The following is a 27,970-nucleotide window of genomic DNA, read 5'->3' as shown; positions in this document are numbered from 1 at the left end:
TACAGTTATGAAAACGGCTCTTACAGTTTTGAAATAAAGTATACAGATAAAGCAGAGCCTACAGTATTACAGAAAAACGTTCATGTACAGTAATTGTTTTAACCCTGAGGCACTATTACAGTTAGGATTGGTACCCATAGGGTAGCATGGCAAACATACCATAAGTTGGTGTGTGCTACCACCCGAGGTTGGCCTTCACCTAGGGAAGATCCCCAACTCGGTACGGCTCTCCCCTGTGACGACAGACTGAGTCCATAGGTCTGTGTGACAAAAGCCAACGTGCTCCGCTCACGGGTAACAGCAGTTTAGAGTCTGTAAAGGGTTAAACCACAGTTAAAGGATAAAAGAGAAAATAGATTAAAAGAATTGATTTGATTATTTATAAATTTCTCATGCCATTATTCATGTTTCTTGTTCATCTATTTTTAAGTTCTGTTAATTATACTTATAAATTCTGTCTTAATTGTTCATTTTGATATTTTTGTATAGATTGTCATTATGCATAATTAATGATTTTATAGCATGTTTTATTTTCCTGGTGTTGATATTTCCTTACTGAGTTGTCAAACTCACCCCTTTTCCTTATAACCTTTTTCAGATGAAGGTTTATATAATAGTCATGAGGGGAGGAGTACCAGTAGGACTCCTGGTTGTCAGTGATCCACAGATCTGGCCCCATCCGTGGGCAACCTGGACTTACTGTTCTGTGGACTAGCTGAAGATGTAGATTTTTGTAAATAGTACAGCAGTTTTAGTACCTGGGGACTCTTTCGTGGACAAGGACTGTAGAGCTGTTAGATCATAATAGTACAGTTTTATTTTGTGATGGAAACTGTACGCATTTCAGTCTTTTAACTTATGTGGTTTTCTAGCAATGTTGATTGCTAGCTTTTGTATTACCACTTTACTTTTGAGTTGTAAATAACCTTGAACCCAGTGTAAAATTTTGATACTGCTATCATAGTTAGTATAAATAGTAATACTACTCGTGTCTTGAAACTCTCCGTCTTTATTTACTTATTTATTTATCTTTTAGTTCGCGTTTCCCTTATTTCCCAAAACGGGGGCGTGACACGTGTTGGTATGCATAAGAGTCTTAAATGAAAAGCGCTTATGTATATTTCTATCAGATAGTCGCATGTGTTAGGATGTCATACATTGAACTTGAATGTACATGGATTCATGACTGCCCAAGTGCGAGTAATGGCATGTCTATAAGTAAAAAGGTTGACTGTTCTTGTTCTTAAAGAAAGACGTGTTAGCATAATTGAGTTTAACTCTAGTGCTCTCATGATCTACTGACGTTCAAGGCATGAAGCTAAAATACGATTAGAGATGGTGTTGCGAGTATTTTGTTGAAGGATGATATCCTAGTATGGAAGAGTTAGATGCCATGTTTTATTGCTTAAGACCTATGTGTAGGCGTGATATCTGTGATGGAGTGATCGTGTGCACATATGTCTGAGCCACCGTTGAAAAGTATTATTATAGAGGGGTCTATATGTAGAAACTTCCAAGTAGTAGATTGGAACTTCAACATATGTTCACAGCTATATAGTATGTTTTAAATGTTTTCTGGATAGTCGGTGTTTACTGTATTAGGTCTTGGTAAATTGTGGTTGATATAGTCCTCGTATGACTAAAAATAAAATAAAGGTGGTTCTTTGTGAAAATTCAGTTAGTTTAATATCACTAAGGTCTTCGTATATTTTATACTGAGGCGGTGGACTCATTCTTTCACCTATGCGGATGTGGATACCACCACAACCGTGTAGATGATGTTCCTTTGGCTGCAGGTACTTCCGTATAGTTGATAGTTTGGTAGCAGTGTACTTGGGATATTATGATTGAAGCTCGCTCCGACGGTTGTAATTGTCGAACTACAGTTGTCCACTATTTTATAAGTCTGGTATGGCTTGTGACGTTTGTGTCACTTATTCTTTGTAAAGCCATTATTGTTATGTAATTATTGTGTTAATAAGACTCAAACAGATAGATGTTAAATGGTTCTTTGTTGTAATTAACTTGTGATAGATGTATAAGTTGTAATTTCTGCTATTCAAGTTTATGTTTTTCGCTTCATAGTTAATTAGATATTACTCTGATTATCAGGTGCATGTTATGAGGCATGTGCTTGGCTTTGTTACATATCATCGTGCCACTGTGAGGATTCGTTTAGGTTTGTATAAAAAAAAAAAAAAAACAAGTCGTCACAGTTGCTCATTCGTATCATGCCATAGGCCCTTCCCTTCCGTCAAACACAGGTGAATTGTGTCTGAAGAAAGTGGCCGATGAACAACCAATCACTTTGACTCACTCAGCTTCTCTAGGTATGGTGGCCATCAAGGCTACCACAAATTTCCCTAAGTCAGGCATAGGGGGAGAAGGTGGCGGTGGAGGAGGAGCTGGAGGTGCATCACTACCACTCCTATTCACGGATCCCTCTCCCTCATCATGGCGAGCGACCCTTCATCATTTAGGCGGCATTTCTCTGTATCATCACATTAAAGTTAGCCTACAATGTGAGAGAAAAGGGATGCCACATAAACAACTTCAAGCCATGACAGATGCAATATAGAAGAAATCATGCAATGCATACAAGTTTCTATTTAAGTTTTCTCTTATATGTGTTGTTAGCTTTTAGAATCTTAAGGCCCTTTGTTATCCTTAAACTTTGACACAACCCTAAGTTTCTGCTTATCTGCTTTTCCTAACCAATCCTAGAGCTAACTGCTCTGATGCCATCTGTTGTGACGACCTATTTATTTATTTTTTTATACAAACATAAATGAGTCATCACAGTAGCACTACTATTTGTCGTTCAGCCAACATACGGTACACATCCCATAATTTTTACCTGATATTCAGAGTTACATCTATGCAGCGGATGACATAATCAATACGCAGCGGAATCCACATCCATAGCGGAAACACATCTATATGAACATAACTGTTTTACATCAAAAGAGCCATACATGAATCTATCTGTTTAAGGCTTATGAACAACATTAATTACATGACAGAAGAATGGCTTATACCAAATAATAGGTAACACACACGTCACAAGCCATAGACAAAAAATATAAAAAAGAGAGGACACCCATAGTCCCACACGTCACAACTATCGCATCAAGCTTCAATTGTAATATCTCAAGTACAAAGCTACCAAGTCATCGTCTATGTCAGGTGTACCTGCAGCCATAGAAGCATCATCTATACAGTTGTAGTGATAGCCACATTCTTATAGGTGAAAGTATGAGTTCACCGCCTTAATACATAATACAGAGGCCTCAACAGTATAATGCTAACTAAGCTTTCGCAAAGAACCTACTTTTCTTTTAGTCTTATGTTTACAGTAACAGCTACCCATTTTATAAACATCTGTTTTGTAAAAACACAACGTAGCTAATAAAGTAAACACCGATGTTTCAGAAATACATGGAAGTATACTATGTAGCTGTGAACGTATATAAACATTCCAATCTACCACTTGGAATTGTATATATACAAGCCTATCTACAACATATTACTTTTATAATTGGTAGCTCAGCTATACAGAGACCCAACGTTTCCAAATATAAGGAACTCTGTGTCCATGTGCATTACAACTTCATGTCGAAAAAACGACAATCCGCCTACCTACTCAAAGATACTTGCATTGCCCAATCTGGTAGCATAAACGCCTAAGTACATTGTAGCTCAAAGCGATGACATCTTGCTCAACTATTCATAGACCCAGCGTTTCCAAATATAAGTAACTTCGTGTGTAAGTGCATTACAGCTTTGTGCAGAATAAATGATAGTCCGCCTACCTACACAAAGACACTTGTATTACTTAATCTGGTAGCGTAAACATCTAGGTACATTGAAGTTTATGCCTTTAAATCAATGTAATCCAGCCGTAAACATATACATTTGCGCTGTGCCATTCAAACTCATAGGCATATAGATACGTCTAGCATGAAAACTATTACATATATTCATAAAAATATCTTCAACATCACAAATAATGCTATGCATGCTCATGTATATTCTTATTTCTCTCTGGGACTCGTCCCGATGGCTTAAAGGATATCCCTTTCGTGTACACTTACTTAACATTGAAAAAATATATTGACTTCTATATAACTAAGTATGTGTTTGTGTGTAACAAAATATTTTAAATGCGGAATTTAAAAAAGACAAGATATTTGTTGACGAAGTGGAAATTCTGTGAAAAGAAAAAACCACTCCGGGGCAGCCAAACCCAAGAAATCCACTATCCAAAAACAAAGCAAGTTACATAGCACTCGTACTCACAAAACCTATTGCAGTAGTCATACCTTTAACTATAACACGAAGCTCATTGTGAACACTTCCCAACCAAGTCTCCTACTTGAAAGGGTCTTTGATGGATCCCTTTACCTTAGGGCCGACCACTAAGATAGACTTCACATGAACAAGGAGCACACATTAGCAATGGTTAGAGAGCTAGCGAATCTTCAATTCTCCCTAAACACCTTCTCTAAGCACTATGGAATTCAATACAAAATTCATACAAATTATAAGCTTAGAGCCCTCTATTTATAGGCTTACAGAAAACCTAAATCTGATTGAATTCAAACTTTGGCTATCGAGCATCCAGACAGAAGTTAGCTTCGTCTGGACGGTCTTCTGTGACAGCTTTCTAGATTAGCGTAAATCTTTCCATAACAGGCATACGTCTGGACAGCTTGGCCGAGCGTCCAGACGGTTTTCGCTATAACTCTTTTTCATGTTTGAACGGAAGTCTGAAATATTCTAAAAAGCTGGACAGTGTCCGGATGTGTTGCCACGTCATCCGGATGTCTTGCACAAACTTCCCAAACAGTGTCGACTGATAAAATCCAACGTTGACTAGCGTCCAGACAATGTTGCTCTAATGTCTAGACGTCTTCAACGCTGAAGCCTAGATACTATGGGGTATTCAGACGCCTTCAAAGGCTTGTCTGGACGGTTGCACAGCAACCAGTTTTTCTGTCTTGGAATTTTGTAAGGAATCTTCATGGACATCTTATAGAAACTTGTGATCAGTCACATGTTTTGAAATGAACATTGTCCGTATACATGAAGACTTTGAATAAGAACTGATCATCCTATTAATATGCAACTATTACATAAAGTGTTTTTGTCATCCAGAATGTCGCCAATATAAAATACTAACAAACATTATGGGGCTCGCCCCGAAGTAGTGAGTGCTCGCAACTCACTCTTTCTAAGGACTTATCCTTCATAATGTCATTAAGATTCTCTGCAACATCAAGGGCTCCCCCTCATATACTCGTCCATTTGTATAATGTTGGAGGCTTGCCTCGATTCTTATCGTATCTTATGCATTTATCTCACATCCATGCTTATGCTTCATGCTCAAACAGTATACTTTTACATTTCATGATCATGCCTTTAAACACATACTTCCTTATAAAACATAAGCAATTCAACATGTCATTTTCTCAAACCATTTGCATAACTTAAATCCCAACCGCAGTAGGCATCAAAATTCATCAAATCATATCTCTAAACACAATTTCATATTCATAATCTCAAAACACATAAACATCATGGTTATATCTCAACATACTTGAATTAATTTAAAACATCAACAACACATAATCAACATATTGTCGGTTTGATGAAACAACATAGCACTTCATTCCTATAAATTACTAAAAGCATAGTAACATTTCTCAATGAGTAAGATACTCATAGTGGCTGCTTGGACAATTGGCTCACAATGAACTCCTAAGCTCAACCCGCAATGTATCACTAAGGACATAACACATTGCAACCCATTTAATAATTTGAACTAAAAACACTCTATTTAGCACTTGAATCACTCTAGAGCCATGCCGTTGGAATACCCATAAAATTTTTAGGGTTCCAAACACTTACCCATTTACAATTAACACTAACCCAACCACCATATCATTAACCCATAAGGTTTACTTAGGGTTAAACACACAAAAACATCACTCAAACGATTTAGCCAAAAATTAGGGTTTGAGAAACTTACCAAAAGTTCACCCAAAATCAACCTGGATCTTGAGGGATCTCTAGCAAGCTCCAAATAGCACAAAACCTAGAGAATAACCAAGATTAAACTCACATTTTACAAGATTTAACCAAAAATCTCCAAAACACGAGTTTAACAATTTACCTCAAAATGATTGGTCAAAATGTAGATCCTTTTGCGTAGATTATGTTTTTTAGGTATAAGGCTTAGAAAATCATGGATCAAGGGTTTTCCATGAAAACCCTAAGATTGAAGTTAGAGAAACCCAAGGATTTTTGAAAAAAATGCGTGTAAAAGGCTCATTCCCAGATTTTAATCTAGCACTATCCAGACGGGACATGCCAGGGTCCTGATGCACGTGCACTTTAAGTCACATGCCCGGACATTTTGGAACTACTGTTCGGATGCGTGCACATTAGGAGACCTACTGCCAGGCTTGTCTCGAGCTCAGTTCGAACTTGGTTCGAACCATCCCTTACAGTCGTGGCCGTCTGGATAGGGGTAAGCAGCAGTCCGGACCCTGCTTTTAGAAACCCTATATTTTAAGCTTTTAAACATTTTCTTACATTTCCTCTACACTTAACTAAATTTAGTCGATTTGTTAGTATTTCTATTGGCTACATTCTGGTTAAAACAAAAACACTTTTTGTAATGGTTGAGTTTTAACAGGACAGTCAATTTTTCAATCTTCATATACTCGGATAGTCGGTTTTCAAAATGAATCTTCATAATTCAGACATCTACTGTTCCAAGCTTCTAGAAGTTATCCATGAAGAGTCTTTTGCAAAAAACAAGATAAATCAGCCGGTTCCTGTGCAACCGTTCGGACGGGCCTTTGAAGGCGTCTGGACGCCCTGCAGTGTCCTACAGATAAACATTGAAGACGTCCGGATGTCAAAGCAACACCATCTGGACGATCGGTCAATCAGTATTCAACAAGGAGTCTATTTTCAAAAGTTGACAATGTTTGGGAAGTCTCTGCAATCCGTCCGAACGACTCAGAATCACGTCCAGATGATGTCCAATATTTGCAAATCGTCAGACGACTTGGCAACACATTCGGACAATATCCAGTAATTCAGATAACTCCAGAATTCTGTTTGAACGCGGAAAGGATTGCAGTGAAGACCGTTCGGACGCTCGGTCAAGCTGTCCAGACGCAAACCTGATAAAGATTGAACTACACGATTTTTGAAAGGATATCGCAAAAAACCATTCGGACAAGGCTATCTTCTGTCTGGACGCTCGACAGGCAAAGTCCAATTTTCAGCAGTTTTTAAGGTTTCTTGAAGCCTATAAATAGGGGGCTCTAGGTCTGTGTTTTGTACAGAATTCGATGGTGAATTCCATAGTGCTTTGGTGTTTTGGGAGAATTAAAAATCTGCTAGCTCTCAAGCCATTACCAGTGTGTGCTCAAGTGTTCGTGTGAAGTCTATCTTAGGGGTCAGCCCTAAGGTAAAGGAATCCATCAAAAACCCTTCAGGTGGAAGATCTGGTTGGGAAGCATTCGTGTTGGGTTACACATTGGAGTTAAAGGTATGACTACTGCTTAGGGTTATGTGAGTATGAATGTCTTGTAACTAGCTTTGTTTTTGGATAGTGGATTTCTTGGGTTTGGCTGCCCTATAGTGGTTTTTTCTCTTCATAGAGTTTCCACTTCATAACAAATATCTTGTCTCATTTCAATTCCGCATTTAAGATATTTGTTTGCATACAAACACACACTTCGTTTAAATCAGAAGTCAATAAATTATTTTCAATTGGTATCAGAGCCTGGTACACTCTGTTTTAGATTTATTTCTTGAGTGTATCCTTTTGACTTCTATTTTTGATTATTATGTCTCAAAATTTTAATTATGTTCCATTATTTGATGGAAAAAACTATGGCTATTGGAAAGCCCAAATGTACTTCTTTTTAAAATCTATTGACATCTGGAAAATTGTTGATACTGGTTTGATTAAACCAGAAGAAACAGACGAAATTACTGTTGTTCAAACAAGCGCAAGGCTGTCCAATGATAAAGCCCTCCATGCACTATGTCAAGCACTTTCACCATCTGAATTCGCAAGAATTTCAAATTGTGAAATTGCTAAAGATGCATGTCAAATTCTAGAAACAGCATATGAAGGCACAAAACTAGTAAAATCTGCCAAACTTCAAATATTGATTTCTAAATTTGAAGAAATTAAGATGCCAAAAGATGAGACATTCGGAGAGTTCTACACTAAGATTAGCAACTTAAGAAACTTGATGGTGAGTCTTGGGAAGCAAATCTCGAATGTAAAACTCATCCAAAAGATACTAAGATCTTTGCCTGAGTGGTTCAGGATTAAGGTGACAACAATAGAAGAAAGCAAATATCTGGAGGAGATGAAGATTGAAGAGCTGGTAGGATCTCTTCAGACATACGAATACTCCTTACCTCCAGTCAGAAAGGCAAAGACAATTGCCTTCAAAGCATCTAAGGCATCCAAGAAGAAATCCGTAGTCTCATCTGACGAAGACTCGGATGTTGATGAAGATGCAGTGGCAATGTTAGCCAAGAACTTCAAGCGCTTTATGAAGAATAATAAATTCAAGAAGAAGTTCTCTGACAAATTAAGAAAGGCTCCTCATACAACTGATACAGAAGAAGCAGAGAAGAAAGATCCAAAGGGTCCTCAGTGCTTTGAATGTTCAGGCTTTGGGCACATCAAGACTGAATTTGCAAATCTGAATAAACAAGGGGGGAAAGCCATTCATGTAACTCTCAGTGATGAGTCTGAGAAAGAAGAAGAAGCTCTTGAGGAAGAAAAATTCCTGGCCTTCGTGGCTGCATATAAAGATAAGGAGGATTCTCAGTCCTACTACTCTGAGAACAATGAAGAAGAAGATATGCAGTCAGCCTATCAACTTCAATATGTAGAGTTTCTAAAGCTGGGGGAGTAATACAAGCAGCAGATGCTAGAGCTGAATAGCCTCAGAACTGAAAAGACATGTATGCTCATAAAGATCAATGAGTTAGAAGAAAGGCTATTGGAGACACAGTTACAAATAGAGAGAGTCTCAGACGAGACTCACTCACATGCTCTCCATTCAGAAGTACCCAACTGATAAGACCGGACTCGGGTATGTTCCTACTTTTGATACTCCTTCTACTTCCAAGACCATTTTTGTGAAGCCAGTTATTCCCGATACTTCACCCCTAAAAGTGGATAAGGGAAAAGCTATAATGAAAGCGGAAGTTTCTTTCATCCCTCAGCCTCCTGCCAAGCTTCCTATTAGAAGAAAGCCTCTCACATGCCATCACTGTGATGAGCCAGGGCACATCAGACCTAACTGCCCACATCGGCAAGTTCAATGGAAGAAGAAATGGCAGGCTCCTAAAACTCCCATGTGTCACCAATGTGGAGTTAGTAGTTAGGTCAGACCTAAGTGTTCTCCAACTAAGTCACCCAGGCAGTATAGATCTCCACCCAAAAATCATACTCCAAGGCATCAGCAGCTGCAGAAGCCTACTCAGGCGAAAAAGACTTGGGTTCCCAAGAAAACTACAGCAAAGGAAAACTCCAGTGAAGGAACATCTTCCACCAGTACTTTCATGCAAGATCTAGTTAGATTTCTGACTCTATAGCTTCAGAAGGAAGGACAGGACAAGGATGAGAACACTTACTCCTCGAGGGGGAACAGACCTACCTAGTAGGTAAGGTCACACATGCCTAGGATTTTGGTTCCTAAATCCTAGAGCATGACAGGTACACTTGCATAGTTTACTTTATTTGATCATCTAATACTTTGCATGTTGTTGTGGAACCATATTTTCTACCCTATATTCCCTCTTGGGTTGTCTTGAGGAAATTCTGTAGATATTAAATAGGGATGATAGTCAAAGCACGTCGAGCGGCTATTTTTCTATCTTGTTGCTCTCAAACCTCTCTCCCTGAGGTCAGGTTTGTTTTTACGGTACATGCTTGGTCAACATTATTCTCTTTATTTTGAAAGCATGTTTGTCCTTTTTTTTTTTTTATAAAAAAACAGGGGGGGGGGTTGGGGTTACAAGGATGCAGAGGTATATTGTTTTATAACTTTCAAATATCTTATGTATGTTTAACTGATGTCTCAGTTTCTGATGCATATATTCATTTGCCTTTATATAATTGAAAGTTTATTTATTTATTTATTTTTTATTATTATCTGCAAAGTTTTCCAGTTGGCATCCATACTAGATAGTTGCTTTTCTCTTGCGATAAAAAATATGCACTTTCCTAGGATCCCTTAAGGTATTTGTATCTCACCTCTAACTTTTAACATCTGATTTTTTATGAGAGAGATATTGCTCTGTCAAGATGATCAAATTGACCAACTCGCTAGTTGAATTTAGAACCCATAAATTCTGGCATTCTTTCTAGGTTACAGCACCAAATGATAAAAAGCATTCAATTCGAAATAAATATGGATAAAAAGATCCACTGCTTTTGTGCTATAAATCTGTTCTTGATCTTGTCCCTAAAGAAACAGTCAGTGATCACATCATTGCGGAAATAGACGTTCACTATAGGACATAGAAAAAGAAAAGTACTGCAACTTAGGGGGAGTGTATCGGATGAAGGTAACTAGGCCTTAGCAATATAAGGTTTGAATTTTGACTGATCTAACATTGATTTTCCCTTGTTTAGAAAATCCTGGTGTTTTAAGTCATATCAGTAAACTTCATATCTTATTGAGAAAGCCTTCACACACACACGCATTGCTTAAGTTAAGTTTTCTATTGAAATATCCTTCTGGAGGGAAATCCTTGTGTTTTTTTTTAAAAAACTTAACTCTCACTTATATCTTGGGATATGTTTGGACTGTTAATTAAACTAAGATATCAGTGTTATTTACATGCGTGCTTTGAAAATTATCTGGGAAATATTTTGCTGCTCTTTTTCCTCTTTTTCAAATTTTTTTATGTGAAGCGTCCGGACGGTATGTTTAGGGATGTCCGGACGGTTATCCTGAACGTCCGGACGTATATTCTGATTGTCCGAACGATACAGGTTCTTCGTCCAAACGTTTTTCGTTATTGTCCGGACGGCCGTGTTTTCGCAACCATTTACGTGGCACAACGTTCAGACATTACTTATGTTCCGTCTGGACGGTGAACCCTGTGGAGTTAAATCGCTTTCTCCCCGCACCACAGCTCACTTTTGGCCTCCTTTTGTGTTGTTTTGTCGTCTTATGCATAGTTCTCACGTGCACATGTCAAATTTGCAGTTTATCTCCACCCTAGGTATATTTTTATTCTTTTACCACCTTATTCTTTTTGGTGTTTACTACTTTGATTTTAATATGTATTTTTTTTTTCTCAAAATATAATATTAGTTGGGTTGAGATTATGTCTATTTGGTTCTCTCTATGTTTGGTTTGTGTTTTCTTGATATTGTAAAATTTTGGATAGTCCATTTTACAACCATTATAATGCCCAATTTTTATTTTTTTTTGAACCAACTGAAATTAATACTTTCATGGATTCGTGTTTATGATTTTTTTTTTCTTTTTTATTTTTTCAGAAATCATGTCTTCAGATAGTTCTCCTCCTCGATTCAGACAAAGAATTGAGGAATCAGTTGCTGACTGATTGCATCATATGCAATCATGACAGGTCCTATCTGAGCTGAATCTTCTCCGCGCAGATCTGCGAGACCCCGTTCTACTACCTATTGCTCAGATGCCCTTGGAGAACAACTGGGAGTACTTTTACAACTGTGCATGCCAGGCCTTTCCCAGACTGGTGTGGGAATTTTATGGCCATATGATTGTCACTCAGGATGATGATCATGGATTGATCATGCAAACTATGGTCATAGGGCAGACTATTCTGATAAACCCCTAGCTTATCAGTTCTGTGACCAGGATCCCTGTCCTGCCAGTCTCCGGAACTCTTTTTCCTTATAAGGCTCCCAGCATTGATTTTCTCCATGATTTCTTTGGGACGAGGCCACAGCGTGAGGACAAGTCCCACTCCCAGATCAACATCGGTGCCTTTGCTCCTATGCACCGCTTTTTACCAAAAGTTGTGGTGACAGATATTTGGCCTCAAGCTCGACGGAGTGAGCTGACACTCAAGAAGGCCACCCTTCTATATGTCATTGTGATGCGAACTCCATTTTTCCTGTGCAAGCATATCTTGCACACGATGCTCGAGGTTCGTGATGAGAAGAACACGAGTCAGTCGTTTGGGTGTCTGATCACTCAAATCTGCCTTCAGGTTGTGCCAGACATTTCAGGCTCGGAGCGCCGCTCACGGATTCCAGATTCTCTTGGCATACAGACTCTCGTGAAGTCTAATGCCCAGTTGCGACACGAGGCTCAAGGCGTTGTTCCTCTGCCTCCACTAGATCTCCCCACAGTAGCTGCATCATCATCGGATCTTAGAATCTGAATTTTAGCAGAAAATTGGGTTTGAACCATAGTGTGGAATGACTGAAATACACTTAGTACTTCAGTTTTGTGTCTCAACAAATAAAGCCAGGTAATGCGTGTGCAATCATCAACAAATATTACAAACCATCGAATACCAGAAATTGTAGAAGTTGGGGAAGGGCCCCACACATCCGAATGAATTAATGCAAATGGAACAGAACTTTTATTCATACTCAAAGGATAAGTATTTCTATGGCTCTTAGCAAGAATGCATGTTTCACATTTGAGGTCAAATAATGATATATTGGAAAACAAATCAGGGAATAAGTGCTTCATATAACCGAAAGACAGATGTCCTAACCGACGATGCCAAAGCCAAATCTGCCGCCCTTTATTGTCAACTGGATGATGCATGTGATGTGCCTGGCCCATGCTAAAATCATCCACATAGTAGAGTCCCCCCCGTTTAGTACCACGCCCAATGATCTCCTTGGTAAGAATATCCTGAAGCAAACAAAACATAGAGTACATAAGTACAACACAGTTTAGGGCGGTGGTGACCTGGCTCATAGATAATAATTTATGGGAAAGAGACGGAACAATTAGGCAGTGGGTTAGTGATAAAGTGCGAGACAGATTAACAGTGCCAGCCCCTGTGACTGGAGAAAGAACCCCATTGGCATTTGCAACACACGTGCGCTGTGGTGGAGTTTTTTCTGCAAAGTCTCTGTCATCAAACGTCATATGATCTGACGCCCCTGAGTTAACTACCTATGAGCTCCTATCACCCACTTGAGAGGAGCTACACAGGACAGTGCTAAATGTACCTGGGTCAGAGGTTGGTGGGTCACCAGGGACTGTCTCGACATGAGGAGAAACAGAGAGTGTCTCGGCATGAGAAGAAACAGAGAGTTGAGGTGCGGCTGTGGCCACCGCAGCCTGGCCACTTCCTCCATCAAAACCCAAACCATCCCTGCGTTTGCTTGCCTGAAGCTGATTCCACTACTCCCGGTAGCCATGGAGTTTGAAGCATGTGTCTCGGGTATGCTTTGAATTACCACAGTGTGAACACTTTGGTCCATCAGAGGAGGCTCGTGGTCTAGAGGAAGTGTTTCCTTTCCCACTGCTGATAGTGAGCGACCTGGTAGAAGATGAGGGATGCTGACCGGGCCTGACGCTTTTTGATGCCAGGACTGCTCCTGGATTTTCTGTGGAGTCACCGGAGATCATCACAGCCTGCCGTACAGCCTCCCGGCGAACATGAGCGTACGCCTGCTCTATGGTTGGGAATGGATTCATCTGCAGAATATAACCTCGAATATTATCCAGCCGATCATCCTAGCCATCCAGAAAAATACATACCTTTTCTTCCTGAATCATGGTGTTGTAGTGCTGGATATCAACCACACTCCATCGGGTTTGGGCGGCGGAAATCAATTTCACGCCAGAGGTCCTGTAGTTCGGTGAAGAACTTCTCCAGTGAGCCTCCTGCTTGCTTCAAGTGGGTAACACGTCTCCGGAGATCATAGACTTGGGAGGTATCACTCCCGTCAAAGTATGTCGTGCAATGGAGTCCCACACCATTTTTGCCGTTGGAAATCTGATGAAATTTTCGATCAGTGATGGGTCCATTGAGTTTATCAGCCAACCCTTGACAATGGCGTTGTCAGTGCGCCATTTTCGAAAGGATGGATCCGTTTGTGGGGATTAATGGATGTCGCCGTTGATATAGGCCAGTTTGTCCTTGCACGAGATATACATCTCGACCACCTGGGACCAGAGTGCATAGTTGGAGCCGTCCAACTTGATGTCGATAGAAGCTGCTATGCTGTCTGTCATATGGGTTGGAGTTGAAGCTTTGGTCAGAGCTTCACTCATTCTGGTGGTCAGTTTGGTGAGGATGGATGTAGGTGGAGTTTCATTGGTTTGATCGGGATCGCTCATGGTTGCAGATGAATGGAATGGATGGGTTAGATTTGGGGAAGAAAGGTGGGCGTCAGGATTAAACCATGCTCTGATACCATCTTAGAAATCATAGGTAAAGAACTGATTTTTCCATATATTTTTCTGCTCACTGTTTACATGTATAAATAGCATTAGACATCTACCCGCATTAGACTTCTGCTAGTATCATGACTAGATTAATGGATTGATACGTTAGACATCTACCCACATTAGACTACTTCTAGTATCATAGATAGAATAACGGATTGATCCTTATATTGTGGGATCATTCCTTACATAGATATATTCCCATATTGTCTCTAATAACAACTCACGCCCACATGGATAAAGCAGAAAACAGACATAAATAAAGATGCAAAAGCTTAGCATTTCTAGCAAGATGACCGAAAATCATATCAGAGAAAACCCTTTCAATGAAATTAAAAAGTTTTTTGAACATCATATATATAATCCTTGTGTGGTTACCAACTTTCTCCTAGTTATCTGAAAAAATAAGAATACACTTGATTGCCAGGCGTTTCATTACTTGATCTCAAACAAAATTGAGACTACTTGTGTCCATGGTGGACACCATAGAGAATCTACGGATGGAATAGCAAATAGAGATGGAAAATGATAACGACAGTTCACGTTTTAAATCTCCTGGCCATGTCTATAGCATGGTTTCAATTCATTTGCATCTTTAAGTCACTCTCTATGGGCATTTTAATGCCAACTAATTAGCAGCTGCCGTTTGATTTTGGGAGGTTCAAAGCAACAGGTCAATAGTTTAAGATGGTTACATACTACTTGCAACATGACTATACAGGGTACTATTATTATTATTATTAGTTATTTTTTTATTTATTTTTTTATAAGCAATAAAACCAATCTCATTGAAAGCCTAAGGTACCCCTAAGTACACATGAAGTATACAAAAGGAACAACCTAACTAGAAAGGGTAAAATGAAAAAGAAAATCAATAAAAGTAATCAACAGAGGAAACACATATGCCGCCGTCCAAAGATACATAGTTTCAAATAATATAGAAGTAATATCCCCTATAGTCCTCTCCCTGTTTTCAAAATTTTTATCATTCATTTCCTTCTGTAAACACTAAAAGAGGCATGTAGACTTCATTTTCCACATCGCACTGCTCCTTGGCCTACCAGAGGACCACCAACAATCATTCAAACCAGTAACACATTTAGGCATAATCTAGGACATCCCAAAGTAATTGAAAAGAATACTCCAAATAGTGGAAGCCACGTCACAATGAAGAAGAAGGTGGTCCACAGATTCTCTATTCCTCTTGTACATGCAACATATGTCCGTCACGATGACATGCTGTCTCCTAAGATTATCCAAGGTGAGGATCTTGCCTAGAGCCGCCAACTATGCAAAAAAGGCTGGCCTCAAAGGAGCTTAAGTGGGCCAAACACTCTTCCAGGGAACGCTGCTACCTTCCTAAAAAAGCCAAAGAGTTGTATAAGGATTTAACATCGATGAACCTCTTTTGGAAGGATTCCACCACAGCTTATCTATACATCATCTTCTCACTCTAATGGAATGTAATACCTAGAAAAAGAGGCAAAGCCATCTACCTCCCAATCATATGCCGCTCTAGTGAAACTCAAGTTCCACTGGTTGGAACCGCCCAAAAACTCTAAATTAGATGCAATAGAGGCATCATTCTCACAAGCAAGACCATATAAAACTAGAAAAGCTACCTTTGGAGTCGTTTCCCTACACTACTAGTCCTGCTAGAATCTAATCTTGGACCCATCCCCCACCTCAAAACTTGTAAAGCTGGATAGCATCACCCTGATATTCTTCCACAACCCCACCCCAAAGACTCCTGCAAGCTCTAGATAGCATCACCCTCCCCATAAACTGCTAAATTTAGAGTCCACCGCTACTCTCCACTAAGCCTCTCTTTCAATCCCATAGCACTACAACCATTTACCTAAGAGAGCACGATTAAACATCATCAAATTTCTAATACCTAACCCTCCCTCAAAAATTGGAAAACAAACCTTAGACCAACTCACCAGGTGATATTTGAATTCTTCACCTAACCCACGCACAAGAAAACCTGTTGGATCTTCTCAATAAGGCGGTTAGCAGCACTCGCCGGAATACATGTAATACATAGGCATATTAGCAAGAGTACTCTTGAAGAAAGTAACCCTAACACCCTTGGACAAATAGATCATTTTCCAACTGGCCAACCAATTTTCCACTTTATCAATAACGCCATCTCAAATATGCTTAGCCTTATAGGAGGCCCCCAACGGTAAGCCAGGATACTTGACCGACAGAGAGAAAACCCCACACCCTAGGACTTGGGCCAAACTTCCCCCCTGACTAACATTCCCCAGAGGAACCAATTTTGTCTTGGCCAAATTCACCTTTAAGCCCAACATAACTTGAAAGCACAAGAACTGCATATGACACAAATGGGCAGGAAGAGCATCACAAAAGATCAATGAATCATTCGCAAACTGGTGATGGGAGAATGAAGTATTGCCCACTGAGAACCCATCCAACAACCTCCCACTAACCACAACAGAAATCATTTCCTGAGCCTCCATCACAAAAACAAACAGCAGGGGGGGATAAAGGATCCCTATGCCTCAACCCGTCGGAGTTCCATTTACCAAAACCGAAAAACGCACTGATGAGAAATAGTGGGCTATCCATGAGCACCATTTTCCTCCAAAGCCACATCCCCTCAGCAAATACAATAAAAAAATCACAATTCGCATGATCATACGCTTTCTCCAAATCCATTTTACAAATGACACCCGGCTTGCTAGATCTGAGCCTACTATCAAGACATTAATTGGCAATAAGAACCGGATCAAGAATCTGCCTACCTCTAATAAAGGCAATCTAGGACTTAGAGATGATCTTCTGCATTACCATCCTAAGCCTTTTTTCTTTTTAGCAACGATGCGTGACACCCAAGGTACCATTAAGAATTAACATGATCTAAACATACCCAAACTGTTTGGAGTCAACTTAATGCCTGCTCAAGGAGTATATGAAGCCATCTTCAAATTATTGCTCGTGACATTTTCTTTTATGAATTGCAGAAAAAAAAAAAAAGTCACAAAACAAACCACAAATAAGGAATGGAATTTATAAATAACTCCTAATAACTTTTAATAACTTTGGCTAGATTTTGGAGGAAGAAGCATCATCATGAAATCGTTAATTAGTGCATAATTCTATTTACTTATATTACCAATTCCATGACAAGTTAGATTTCAAGCATATGAGAATTAAAGAATATAAGAAAATAAATACTAATGGGAAAACGACCATAGAAGATGTCAAAACAAATCTCTTTGAGAACTATTACTATAATTGGCCCAAGAGTAACTATAGAGTAACAAAACCCATTAAAAATTATTTATAAATGGAAAGAATCAAATAGATACATAGGAATGTGGAAAAAAATCCTGGCTTTGCAAATATATAGCCAAATAAGAACCACATTGCGGTGAATCATCCATGCACCAATCATTTAAATTGAGGCAAGTTAACCAAACGACATATGGATGACAACATGTTTTACTGATTAGATAGTTTCACAGTCCCTTTTTTCTTCTAACTTATGGACTGATACTGGTAAGGAAATTATATACAAGGGTAATATCTCTAGAGTTTTCAAAAGAATTTTTAGTCTTCCCTTGAATACTACATGGTTATAAATAATTTGGTAAATTAAACGGGTTAAGTTAGAATTGATATACTTCTCTATAAACCATATTTTTTTTTCCTACTTTTTTTTGAACAAATATCATGTGCTATCATTAATTCTATAAATAGCCAGAGGCTTACAACTTGAAAGTAAGAGACAAGACCCCTCAACTCTCTAAGCCAGTAGGATCTGGATTTATAAAATAATTTCCTAAGTAGAAATACAAATTTGACAAGAATGACACTTGAGCCTCTCTTACAATAACGTTCACTCTCTAAAGAAAGAGGTCTGATCTAGCAATTAGCCAACAAATATTTCCATTAAATTTGATCCAAATACAAGCAGGCTGTGATCGGAGAAAAATAAAATAATAACACAAAAAAAAAAGCAGAAACACCCAAAAACAAGCTGCCGGCAGTGGAGAAAGAGGCTAAAGACGCCGGAAGGCGGCGCGTGTAAGACACAAGCCGTCACTGAAACCACACAAACGAAGACCCGATGCCGAAGAACCGGTCGCCACCGTGCACGGCCTGAAAAAGATGGAGCGTGGCCCTCATGCCCACCAACTAACAGAGAGCTCCCAGGCGCATGGGCACCATGCGCCGATCATCGACGACCGGCACGACCAGGGCTTGCGGCAGCAAGGGCGGAAGATGGCGGGGAATGCGACTAGGGGGCGCGTGTCAATCAGAAGTCGGCGGAGAAGTGTAGATATGGCTTCCAAAATCAAAGAAAAAAAGGTGAAAAAATAGGCCAAAAATCATCCAGTCGATGACACGTAGGCTCGACCACTCCCCCATAAAAGACATCTTGAGATGAACAATCCTGCCAAAACAAAAGAGATAACGAAAAAAAAAACAAATAACAAGCCACAATAGCCGAAAAAGGCTAGGGGAAGGTCAGCCACCACCAGATCTAGGTAGGGGGAACAAAAGCTTCATAACCCTAGAAGTTAGGAGTAAACTAACCCCATTGGACCAACTCAGGGAGAACGAAAAACACCCTGACTCACTAGGAGCCAAAGGAAAATCACCACCAGGAGGGGGTGGCGTCATCCGGTGAAAACCATCCTCACAGGAGAAGGGCTCTTTTTTTTCCTACTAAAATGCAGAACTTCTCATTTATAACTCCTAGTTTTTTAAAAAGCTTGGTTGTTGCCTTCACTACTTTTCCCCCAATCACTATCTTCCCAACTACATCGGCAGGCCCACCATATTGTCTCTTTCTCTCACAATGGCTTTGATCTCTTCCAACTTACAGGCACTTATACAGGCCACTGCTGCTCTCAACTGTGACGATCCGTTCCCTCTTGAGTCGGTGCCTATTTCACTTTCTCAGGAGGCTGGTTTTCGACTTCTTGGTCATATCATTTCGCCAAATCCGCCATCTCTAGTCACGGTACGTGAATTTCTTCTTCAAGCCTGGAAATTTGCTTATCCTTTCATGGTTGATCTTCTCTAGGGCGATCGTTTTATGTTTACTGTCTCTTCTGTGGTTTTAGTTGATAAGATTATGGATAATGGACCTTGGAATGTTAAAGGAGCCTTGATGGTTGTTAAACCTTGGCCCCCAGAATTATCCATTGATGAAGTTGATCTCTCCTTTTGTGCTTTTTGGGTGCAAGTGCATGGTTTTCCTTTGCAAAATCTTACAGCAGTGAATGCTATCAAGATAGGGAAATTTATTGGTATTAAAGTTCTTGATGTTGAAAATGGTGATTTAGAGGGGATTATTGCTCATCATCATCTTCGAATCCGTCTCTTGCTTAATGCCTTACAGCCACTTAATTCAGGATTCTTTCTTCCTCGTCTGGATCTTCCATCTATTTGGATTAGATTTCAGTATGAACGGTTGGCTGGTTACTGCGTTTATTGTGGGTTGATTGGTCATCGGAAGTTCTTTTGACCTGGTCCTATTCCCTCTTTCTAGCAAGAATTGTATGCTCATACGCTTCGTGGTTATGTTTATCCGGTGTCCAGATTTGCCCAAGCTCGACCAGCACCTTCCACGGCGTAGTCTTCTTCTTCCCAGCTCTGCACACAGAGGCTTTGGGCAATTTTTCTTAGAATCAGCCGGCTTATTTTCATGGTGCTTCGCGTTCTGGTCTGCTCCTTATTGACTTTCCTCAGCCTATGCAGGGTGTTTCTCATCTGGCGGTTCAGGGTGTAGTTCCTTCTCCAGTTGCCGGTGGTTTCCCTGATCCCCTTTTGGCCACGTCTCACCAGTAGGAACAGGCCAGGTGTCCCAAAGGCAAGGCCAAAATATCCTCTTCCTCGGGTCCTACTGAACCGGTTCAAGATTCCCGATCCATGGGTGTCTGAGGCCCTTTATTTCCTCCTGGCTTTGGCCCACCCACTTATGGTTTTCCTCCTCTTGCTTTGGGGCCTTCTTTTACGGGCCCAACTCTTCATGGGCCCACAACGCAGCACTGTCTATCGGGCCATCTACAATTGGTTCAGCAATTAATTGGGGTTATGGGGCATTCTTCTTCGGGCTTGAATCTTTTTGGCCCGTCTGCTCTTCATTTTTATCAAGGGCCTTCTTCTACAGGCCTGTCTTTGATGCCTCCTGAGCCTTCTTCTCTAACTGGTTCTCCTTTCTCTCTCAGCTTCCAAGCCAGTCCGATAGTTACCTGTTCTTTTCCTTTGCCTTCCATGGTGTCTGCTGGTTCCATGGCATCACCCCTACAAACTCCGACTCTACCATCTTCTTCTCCCATTCTTTCTCTGCCACCTTCCCCTGTTCAGCCTTATTCCACCAATTCCCCACATCTAGTATATTCTATGGCCCCCCTACCCCACAAATGACCCACTTATTCTACTAGATCCGTAACTCGCCATCATCCATATCACAAAAAAGGCTCTGCAGCAACCTCTAAAGATCACCCCCCCTTTTGAGGACACCTACCCATCTCCACTTTCTGAGTTGAGTAAAACCAGTGAACAGAAACGGATGGCTGTTTCAGAAATCTCTGATCTTTTCCCTATTCCCTCTAAAAAGATTGCAATTGGTAGTAGTCAGGAGGATCGGATGCTGTTGGCGGCTCATTCTCTTTCGTCTTTGAGGGAGTCTCCACCAGCACCGACCACCCCAGTTTTTCCTACAACTCCTTTGGTGACTCATTCCTCTTTTGCTAAATCTTCTCCTCCGGCCAGAGTTGAATCTATGGGTTTTTCTACAGCTCCAATGTCCCCTACTTTGGGAAAGAAAGTTTACAAGGCTGCAAAAAAATCAAGGAGTGTTACTCAATTGATTTTGATGGATTCAGGTTCTCATGCAGTGGCTACTAGTTCTGCATAAGTTGAGGCGGCTGGCTTGGCCATGCCCCCTCCAAACATATGATTACTGTGTCTTGGAATTGTAGGGGTTTGGCCCAAACCTCTACAATTCGTAGTCTTAGGGCTCTGATTAGGAAACATAATCCTGACATTTTGTTTTTGTCTGAAACCAAAGTTTTACCTTCGGTTTCTGCCCCTATTTTGCGTCAACTGGGGTTTTCTTTAATGGCTCATTCCCCTCCCTCTGTTTCTAAGGGAGGTCTTTTGCTTGCTTGGCAAACTGATGTTAATATTGTCTGTTTTCATGTTTCTTGTAATATAATCTGTGTTTGGCACTATTCTGATGATCCATGCATTAAATGTTTGCTTAATTTTGTTTATGGCCCCCCATACAAGAATTTATGTGCCGACTTTTGGGATGCAATGGATGGCTTTAGGGCTTCTTATAATGATCCGTGGGTGTGTATCGGGGATTTTAATGCTATTATATCGCCTAATGATAAATTGGGGGGTCGACCTTTTGACTCTTACTCTTCCAATCCATTTACTGATTTTATGGATGGTTATGGAATGATTGATTTAGGGTTTTGTGGAAATCCTTATACGTGGTCCAACCATCGACAGGGATCTAGTTTGATTAACTGGTGTCTTGATAGGGGGATTGCGAACAGTAATTGGATTAATTTTTTCCCATCTTATTCGGTTAAACATCTCCCATCACATAATTCAGACTATAGTCCTCTACTTCTTAATTCCAATATTCCTGTACAATCTCTTCCACGACCTTTTCAGTTTGAGGCTTTTTGGACAAGGGATCCTACTTGTGGTATTGTTATTAATGAAGCTTGGTCAGCACTTATTGCAGGTTCTCCCTCTTTCTGTTTGACTCAGAAGTTAAAAATTACTAAGGAGGCTATCAAATACTAGAATAAGCATTATTTTGGTGATATTAAACGCAAGTTGGATAACACTCTCTCTCTGCTTGACACGGTTCAACAAGCTTCGCCTTTGGATCCCAATTTGGCTATGGAACTTCATCTTCAGAACTTATTGGATGAATATTTAAAATAGGAAGAAACTCTCTGGAAAACTAAGTCCAGAGAATTATGGCTTACTGCTTCTGATCTCAATACTAGATTCTTTCATACTAGTACTTTGATTCGTCGGCGCCGTAACTCTAATCTCTTCTATAGACCCCGAATGGTGGGTGGATTTATGATTGAACGGATATTGGCAACTGTTTTGTGAATAATTTTAAACAGCTATTCACATCTTCTGCTCCCCCCCCTCCCCTCCGGATTTATTGGATCTTTTTCATCCTGTTGTCTCGGATTTGGATAACTATGTGCTATCCCTGAAGAAGTGAAAATCTTTGAAGCTTTGCTCAGTCTAGGTCGTGAAAAGGCTCCTGGTCCTAATGGGTTCACAGCCTTATTTTATGTTAAATATTGGGATTGCATAAAATCTTCAATTCTTCCGGCCATTGGGAATTTTTTCACTTCAAATGAATTGCTTAGAGAACAAAATCATACTTTCATCACCTTAATTCCCAAGAAACTGGGCCCTTCGACGGTTCATCATTTCCGTCCTATTAGTCTTTGCAACATTATATACAAGATCATATCAAAGCTCCTTGCTAACAGACTGAAGCCTTTGTTGTCTAAAATTATATCTCCATTTCAAACTGCTTTTGTTCCAGGTCGCCATATCCAAGATAATTCCATCCTATCTCATGAGATGCTCCACTCACTCAAATCGAAGCGTGGACGTGGTGGCCTTATGGCAGTTAATATTGATATGGAGAAAGCTTTTGACAAAATGGAATGCCACTTTCTGTTGACTATCATGGAAAAACTGGGCTTTCAACCTTAGTGGATTACCTGGATCCGACTTTGTATCACTACTTCTTCATTCTCAGTTCTGTTAAATGGCTCCCCTTTTGGTTTTTTTGGGCCTTCCAGAGGTTTGCGCCAAGGTGACCTTTTATCACCTTTTCTTTTTATTTTGGGTACTGAGGTTGTTTCCCGACTTCTTCAACAGAATTTGCAAGGTTATAAAATCTCTCGGGACTGCCTCCCTCTTAATCATATGTTATTTGAGGATGATCTGATTATTTTTACTCATGCTAATGCCATCCAGGCGGGTATCATTAAAGAGTGTCTTGCCAAATATAGCCTTTGGTCTGGCTAGTCTGTGAATGTGGGAAAGTCTAACATCCTATTTAGTCAGAATACTTCCCTTTCTTCAAAGGCCAGCATTTTGAATATTATTCCTTTTACTGAAACTCCACCTTCGGCAAAGCATTTGGGTCTTCCTATGTTTTTTGGCAGATCAAAACAGTCTTCTTTTATGGATATCCTGGATAAAGTGCACAACAAGATTGAAGGTTGGAGATCTAAAATCCTCTCACAAGCTGGCAAGTTGGTTCATCTCAAGGTGGTGGCTTCTTCTATCCCTTCATATGCAATGAGCTCATTTATTTTTCCAGATATTCTTTGTCATCGTTTGGACACAGCTTTCAAAAACTTTTGGTGGGGATTTCCTAAAGGGAAAACTCATAATCTTTCTCTCAAATCATGGGATTCTTTATGTCTCCCAAAGGATCAGGGCGGTATGGGTTTTCATTTAATGAAAGACATCAATATTTCTCTTATTGCCAAACTTGGTCGGAAAATTCACTCAAACCACGATTGTCTTTGGGTGTCTCTTTTCAGAGAGAAATATGTTAAGTATGGCTCTCTCATCTCCTGTCCCTTGGGTTCCGGTTCCTATGTGTGGAATGGTATCAAATCTATTATTCCCCTGTTAAAATTAGGCTCATGTTTTGTTCCACATGTCTATAGTTCACTGGCAATTTGGGGTTCTCCTTGGATTCCTACTGTGCTGAATTTTACTCCTACACCCCGGATCCCTTGTTTGGTTGATCAGCATCCTTTAGCAGTTTCAGATCTTATCTTTCTGGTTGTGGGAATTTATTTTTGGAGGGAGATGCTTTACTTGTTATTCTTGTTATCAACAATCCTCATCTTTTCTCTTATTGGTCTTTTGCTAATTACATTTCAAATATTAGTTAGTTTTATCTTCCTTTCATAGCTGGAATGCTTTGAAAGTGTCTCATAGTGTCAATTTTCGGGCACATTGTTTAGCAAAGTGGGCCGCTTCCAATCATATTTTTGAAAACATTCCCATAAGATATCCTATCTTCTTTTCCATTAAGATAAGAAGTGAGAAAGATCCAACCTTGAAACCCTTTTCTAATATTCAATTAGAAAAATAAAAAAAGAAAAAAAAAAAGGTTCATGGGCTTAGTCAATCTTGATCTGCATAATTAATGTTATACCACACACATGGGAACAAATATACATATTCATAGAACGTCCGAGGAAGTTTGAATAAAGAGGTGGAGTAATATAAAAAGAAAATATCTACATAATTTCCAGAGCAATGATGAGATAATGGGCAGGCTTCAAAGGTGACATTTCAGTCTCATTGCTCAATTGATCACAAGAGGACAGGTTAAACTTATTTCATGAAACGTTATCTTGCAATTTCAAGAAGTAACATGATGAAATTGTAGCTAGGACAGAGTAGTTGACACAAACAAAATCAACTCCAAGAAAAGGTATGAACAAGTGAGCATATTCAAATGCAAATGAATACAGCACATCCATAACAAAATAAATTAATCCCAACCAAGCACATTTTATTTGGAGAAGTACAAGGACTATGAAGAGCATAACAGTTAGAATTTGCCCCTATAAGCATGGCTGGCTCAATAAATTTTGAGATTTAAGGCGATAAATTTAGGTGGGACTTTTTTTTAATTTATTATTATTATTATTATTATTTTTTTTTTCGAACGACTTGCAAAATTCATCTTTGTTAAAAGACATTTAATTTCAACATATATCATATTTTGTGTTAAGCTACATATAATCTTTTTTTATATAAAATTTGATTTTCTTCATTATAAAAATTATTTTAATGGACAATTTAGTCTTTGTTGTAAGTTGATGCAAAATTATGAGTTTAATAACTGTGAAAAGTTAATTTCATGCCATCAATAAAGTAGATTCATCTATGACTCAGAAGAGGTGAAATCCGACTACTGCCCAGAAGTGTTGGAATGCTTTTATCGCCCAGAAGAGTAGGATCCAACCTTGACGTGGACTATGCACTGAGCCTTCCCCGATAGAAGTCGAAGAAAAGCCAGAAGCAAAAGAAGTGACATGACAACAAGCTGACCTTTGGACTTATTTCTTGACACTTCTCTAGCATCTAAATAGAACTGTGCAAATGGGTATTACTCAGGAGGAGTAATTCTACCCGGCGCTCTAGCATCCCTCAAGCGTCCCTCTCCATCTGACGTGGCATAGTCCACGTCAGGCCCTCTTTTAAAAAAAAAAATAAATAAATTAAACCTTGGATCAATAATGGTAAGGTAGGACACATGAAAATACTTTCCAAATGCTACCCCCATATCAACATTGTCTGGAAGCACAAAAAAGCCACAATGGAAAAATGCAAAAATATTAAAAGATCAAGTAACATAATCATCATATAATCCATTTAGGCCCAACAAATTTACAAAGGAAGTCAGCAAACCAACAAAGAAACATTATTAAAAAAAAAAAAAAAAAGAAGCTAATTGAATATGGTTCTTCTCCTCCTCTGATTCTCATACAAACTGACTACCATCCTAAAATCCCAAATGTCCTTAATTTTGTACCGGATTAGTAGGCATAAATAGCTTGAGACTTGAATAAAAATAATCAAACCATTTTCTTTTCTAATGAAAATAACTTTTTTTAGGATGAATTAAAACTTTCATGGCTAAACTCATCATAGTACAACCACTCTAGTAAAAACTGAATGAAGTTCCCAAACAAGAGAACAACCCATCAACAACAACAAACACATTCCCAAATCAAGAAAAAACAACTCAACAAATACAATAGCACAAATCCTACAACGAGGAAACCAACTCAAACAACCCACTGAAAGATCAGACAACTACATCCTCCAAAGCTTTGAAAGCTTAAACGAGATGGGAGAACATTTGGAGATGGAGAAAACCTTACAGTGGAAAACGGTGCTTGTAGCCGGAGATGGAGATGGACGTCGCTGGTGGCGGTGGTAGACGGTGCTTGTGGGTGGCGGATCAAGCAAATCAAAAAACTAGATCAAAAAACAACTCAAAAAACCAGATCCAAAAACTCAAAAACCAGATCTGTTTGAAGAAAAGAAAATCGAAAGGAAAATCGAAACAAAACAGAAAAGACCTTACGGTGGATGGATCGTCGAAGCCCTCTGCGGTGGTGGTGATTCGGCTTGGCTCGTCGGCGATGGTGGTGGCTCGGCTGGGCTAGTCGTGGCGGAATGGTCGATGGGTCATTAGAGCTATACGTTGCGTCGTCGGAGCTTGACGGTGGATGGAAGCCGGAAATGGACGAACCGGGGTTTGGTGGTGGTGGTAGCTGGTGGTCGACGGTGCTCAGCAGGTGGGTGGGTGGCTGTCGGTGGGGTGGAGGGAGGGAGGGAGAAGGGAAAGAAGAAAGCTTTTTTGGGGCAAAAATATTTTGAAAGAAACTGAAAATGTAGTTTTGTATAAGGGAATAACTTCTATTCGGTGGTGGCAAAAACCACCACCTTTTTGCCCACCAATAGCAAGTTGACATATCAGCAAGAAACAAAAAAAAACACAAAAATGAAAGTGTAGGCAAAAACACCGGATTATTCTCTTTAGAGTTTTAGTCTTTAGAAAAAAAAAAAAACAAAAACCAAAAATCCTCCTCCCAGCCACTGCCCCACGCGGCCACGCCGGACCTCGAGCTCGGCGGCAGCTCCACGGCTGGATCGGCGACTCCACGGCGTCGGAACTCGAAGGAGAAGACGAACGTGGTGGGTAGTCCCTGTACGGGAAGGAGAAGACGAACGGGAAGGAGAAGACGAACTGCTTGGACCCAAAGTTGGCCGGGGATGGCCGCGCGGCCACTCCCGGCCACTGGGGGTTGGCCGCGCGGCTACCCCCGGTCCATGGGGCAGCCGCGGGGGCAGCCGCGCGGCCATCCCCGGGGTCTGGGGGTGGCCTTCGGGCCAACCCTAGATCCATCTAGGGCTGGCCCGATGGCCACCCTTGGCCCTGCGCGGCCACCCCCGACCACTGGGGGGTGGCCGCGCGGCTATCCCCGGTCCATGGGGAGGTCGCGCGGCCACCCCCGAGGTCTGGGGTTGGCCCGAACCTGGGGGTGGCTTTCGGGCCAACCATTTCGTCGGCCGGGTGGACGTCGATCCGTAGGAGGAACAGCGTTCGGTGGCGTGTTCCGACTCGGGAGTTGGCGGCGTGTTCCGGCCTGGGCGGTCGGTGGCGTGTTCCGACTCGGGAGTTGGCGGCGTCTTCCGGCTTGGGCGCTGCTGGCAGTGGGTCCATTACGGGCGTTGGTTTTGGCCTGGTGGTGTTTCGACCCGGTCGGTGGCAGCGGGTCCGTGGTCTGGCCTGGGCGGTTCCGGCGTGGTCTGGCCTGGGCAGTGCCGGCGGCGCCCGGCCTGGCTGTGGCGGAATGCTGCTTGGGCAGGGGCAGTCTCTTAATAAAAGGGTGGCTTGCAAAATTAATAAAAGGGTC

At 40.5% G+C, this 27,970-nt stretch overlaps 1 protein-coding gene across 1 annotated transcript; it reads right to left on the bottom strand.

Annotated features, from left to right (window-relative positions):
• On the bottom strand, positions 1-27,777 carry LOC133878992 (extensin-like). Its single transcript, XM_062317546.1, has 5 exons — positions 27,590-27,777; positions 26,630-26,996; positions 26,429-26,493; positions 12,778-12,920; positions 1-312 (listed from the first exon to the last, which is right to left on the bottom strand). The coding sequence occupies exons 1-5, from the start codon at positions 27,775-27,777 to the stop codon at positions 200-202; spliced, it is 876 nt and encodes a 291-aa protein (XP_062173530.1). The 3' UTR covers positions 1-199.
• Positions 27,778-27,970: the final 193 nt, after the last annotated feature.

Source organism: Alnus glutinosa, chromosome 10, assembly GCF_958979055.1.
Source record: "Alnus glutinosa chromosome 10, dhAlnGlut1.1, whole genome shotgun sequence".
Classification (NCBI taxonomy): Eukaryota; Viridiplantae; Streptophyta; class Magnoliopsida; order Fagales; family Betulaceae; genus Alnus; species Alnus glutinosa.
The sequence above is the reverse complement of the archived record's forward strand: the minus strand, read 5'-3'. Positions and strand labels throughout refer to the sequence as shown.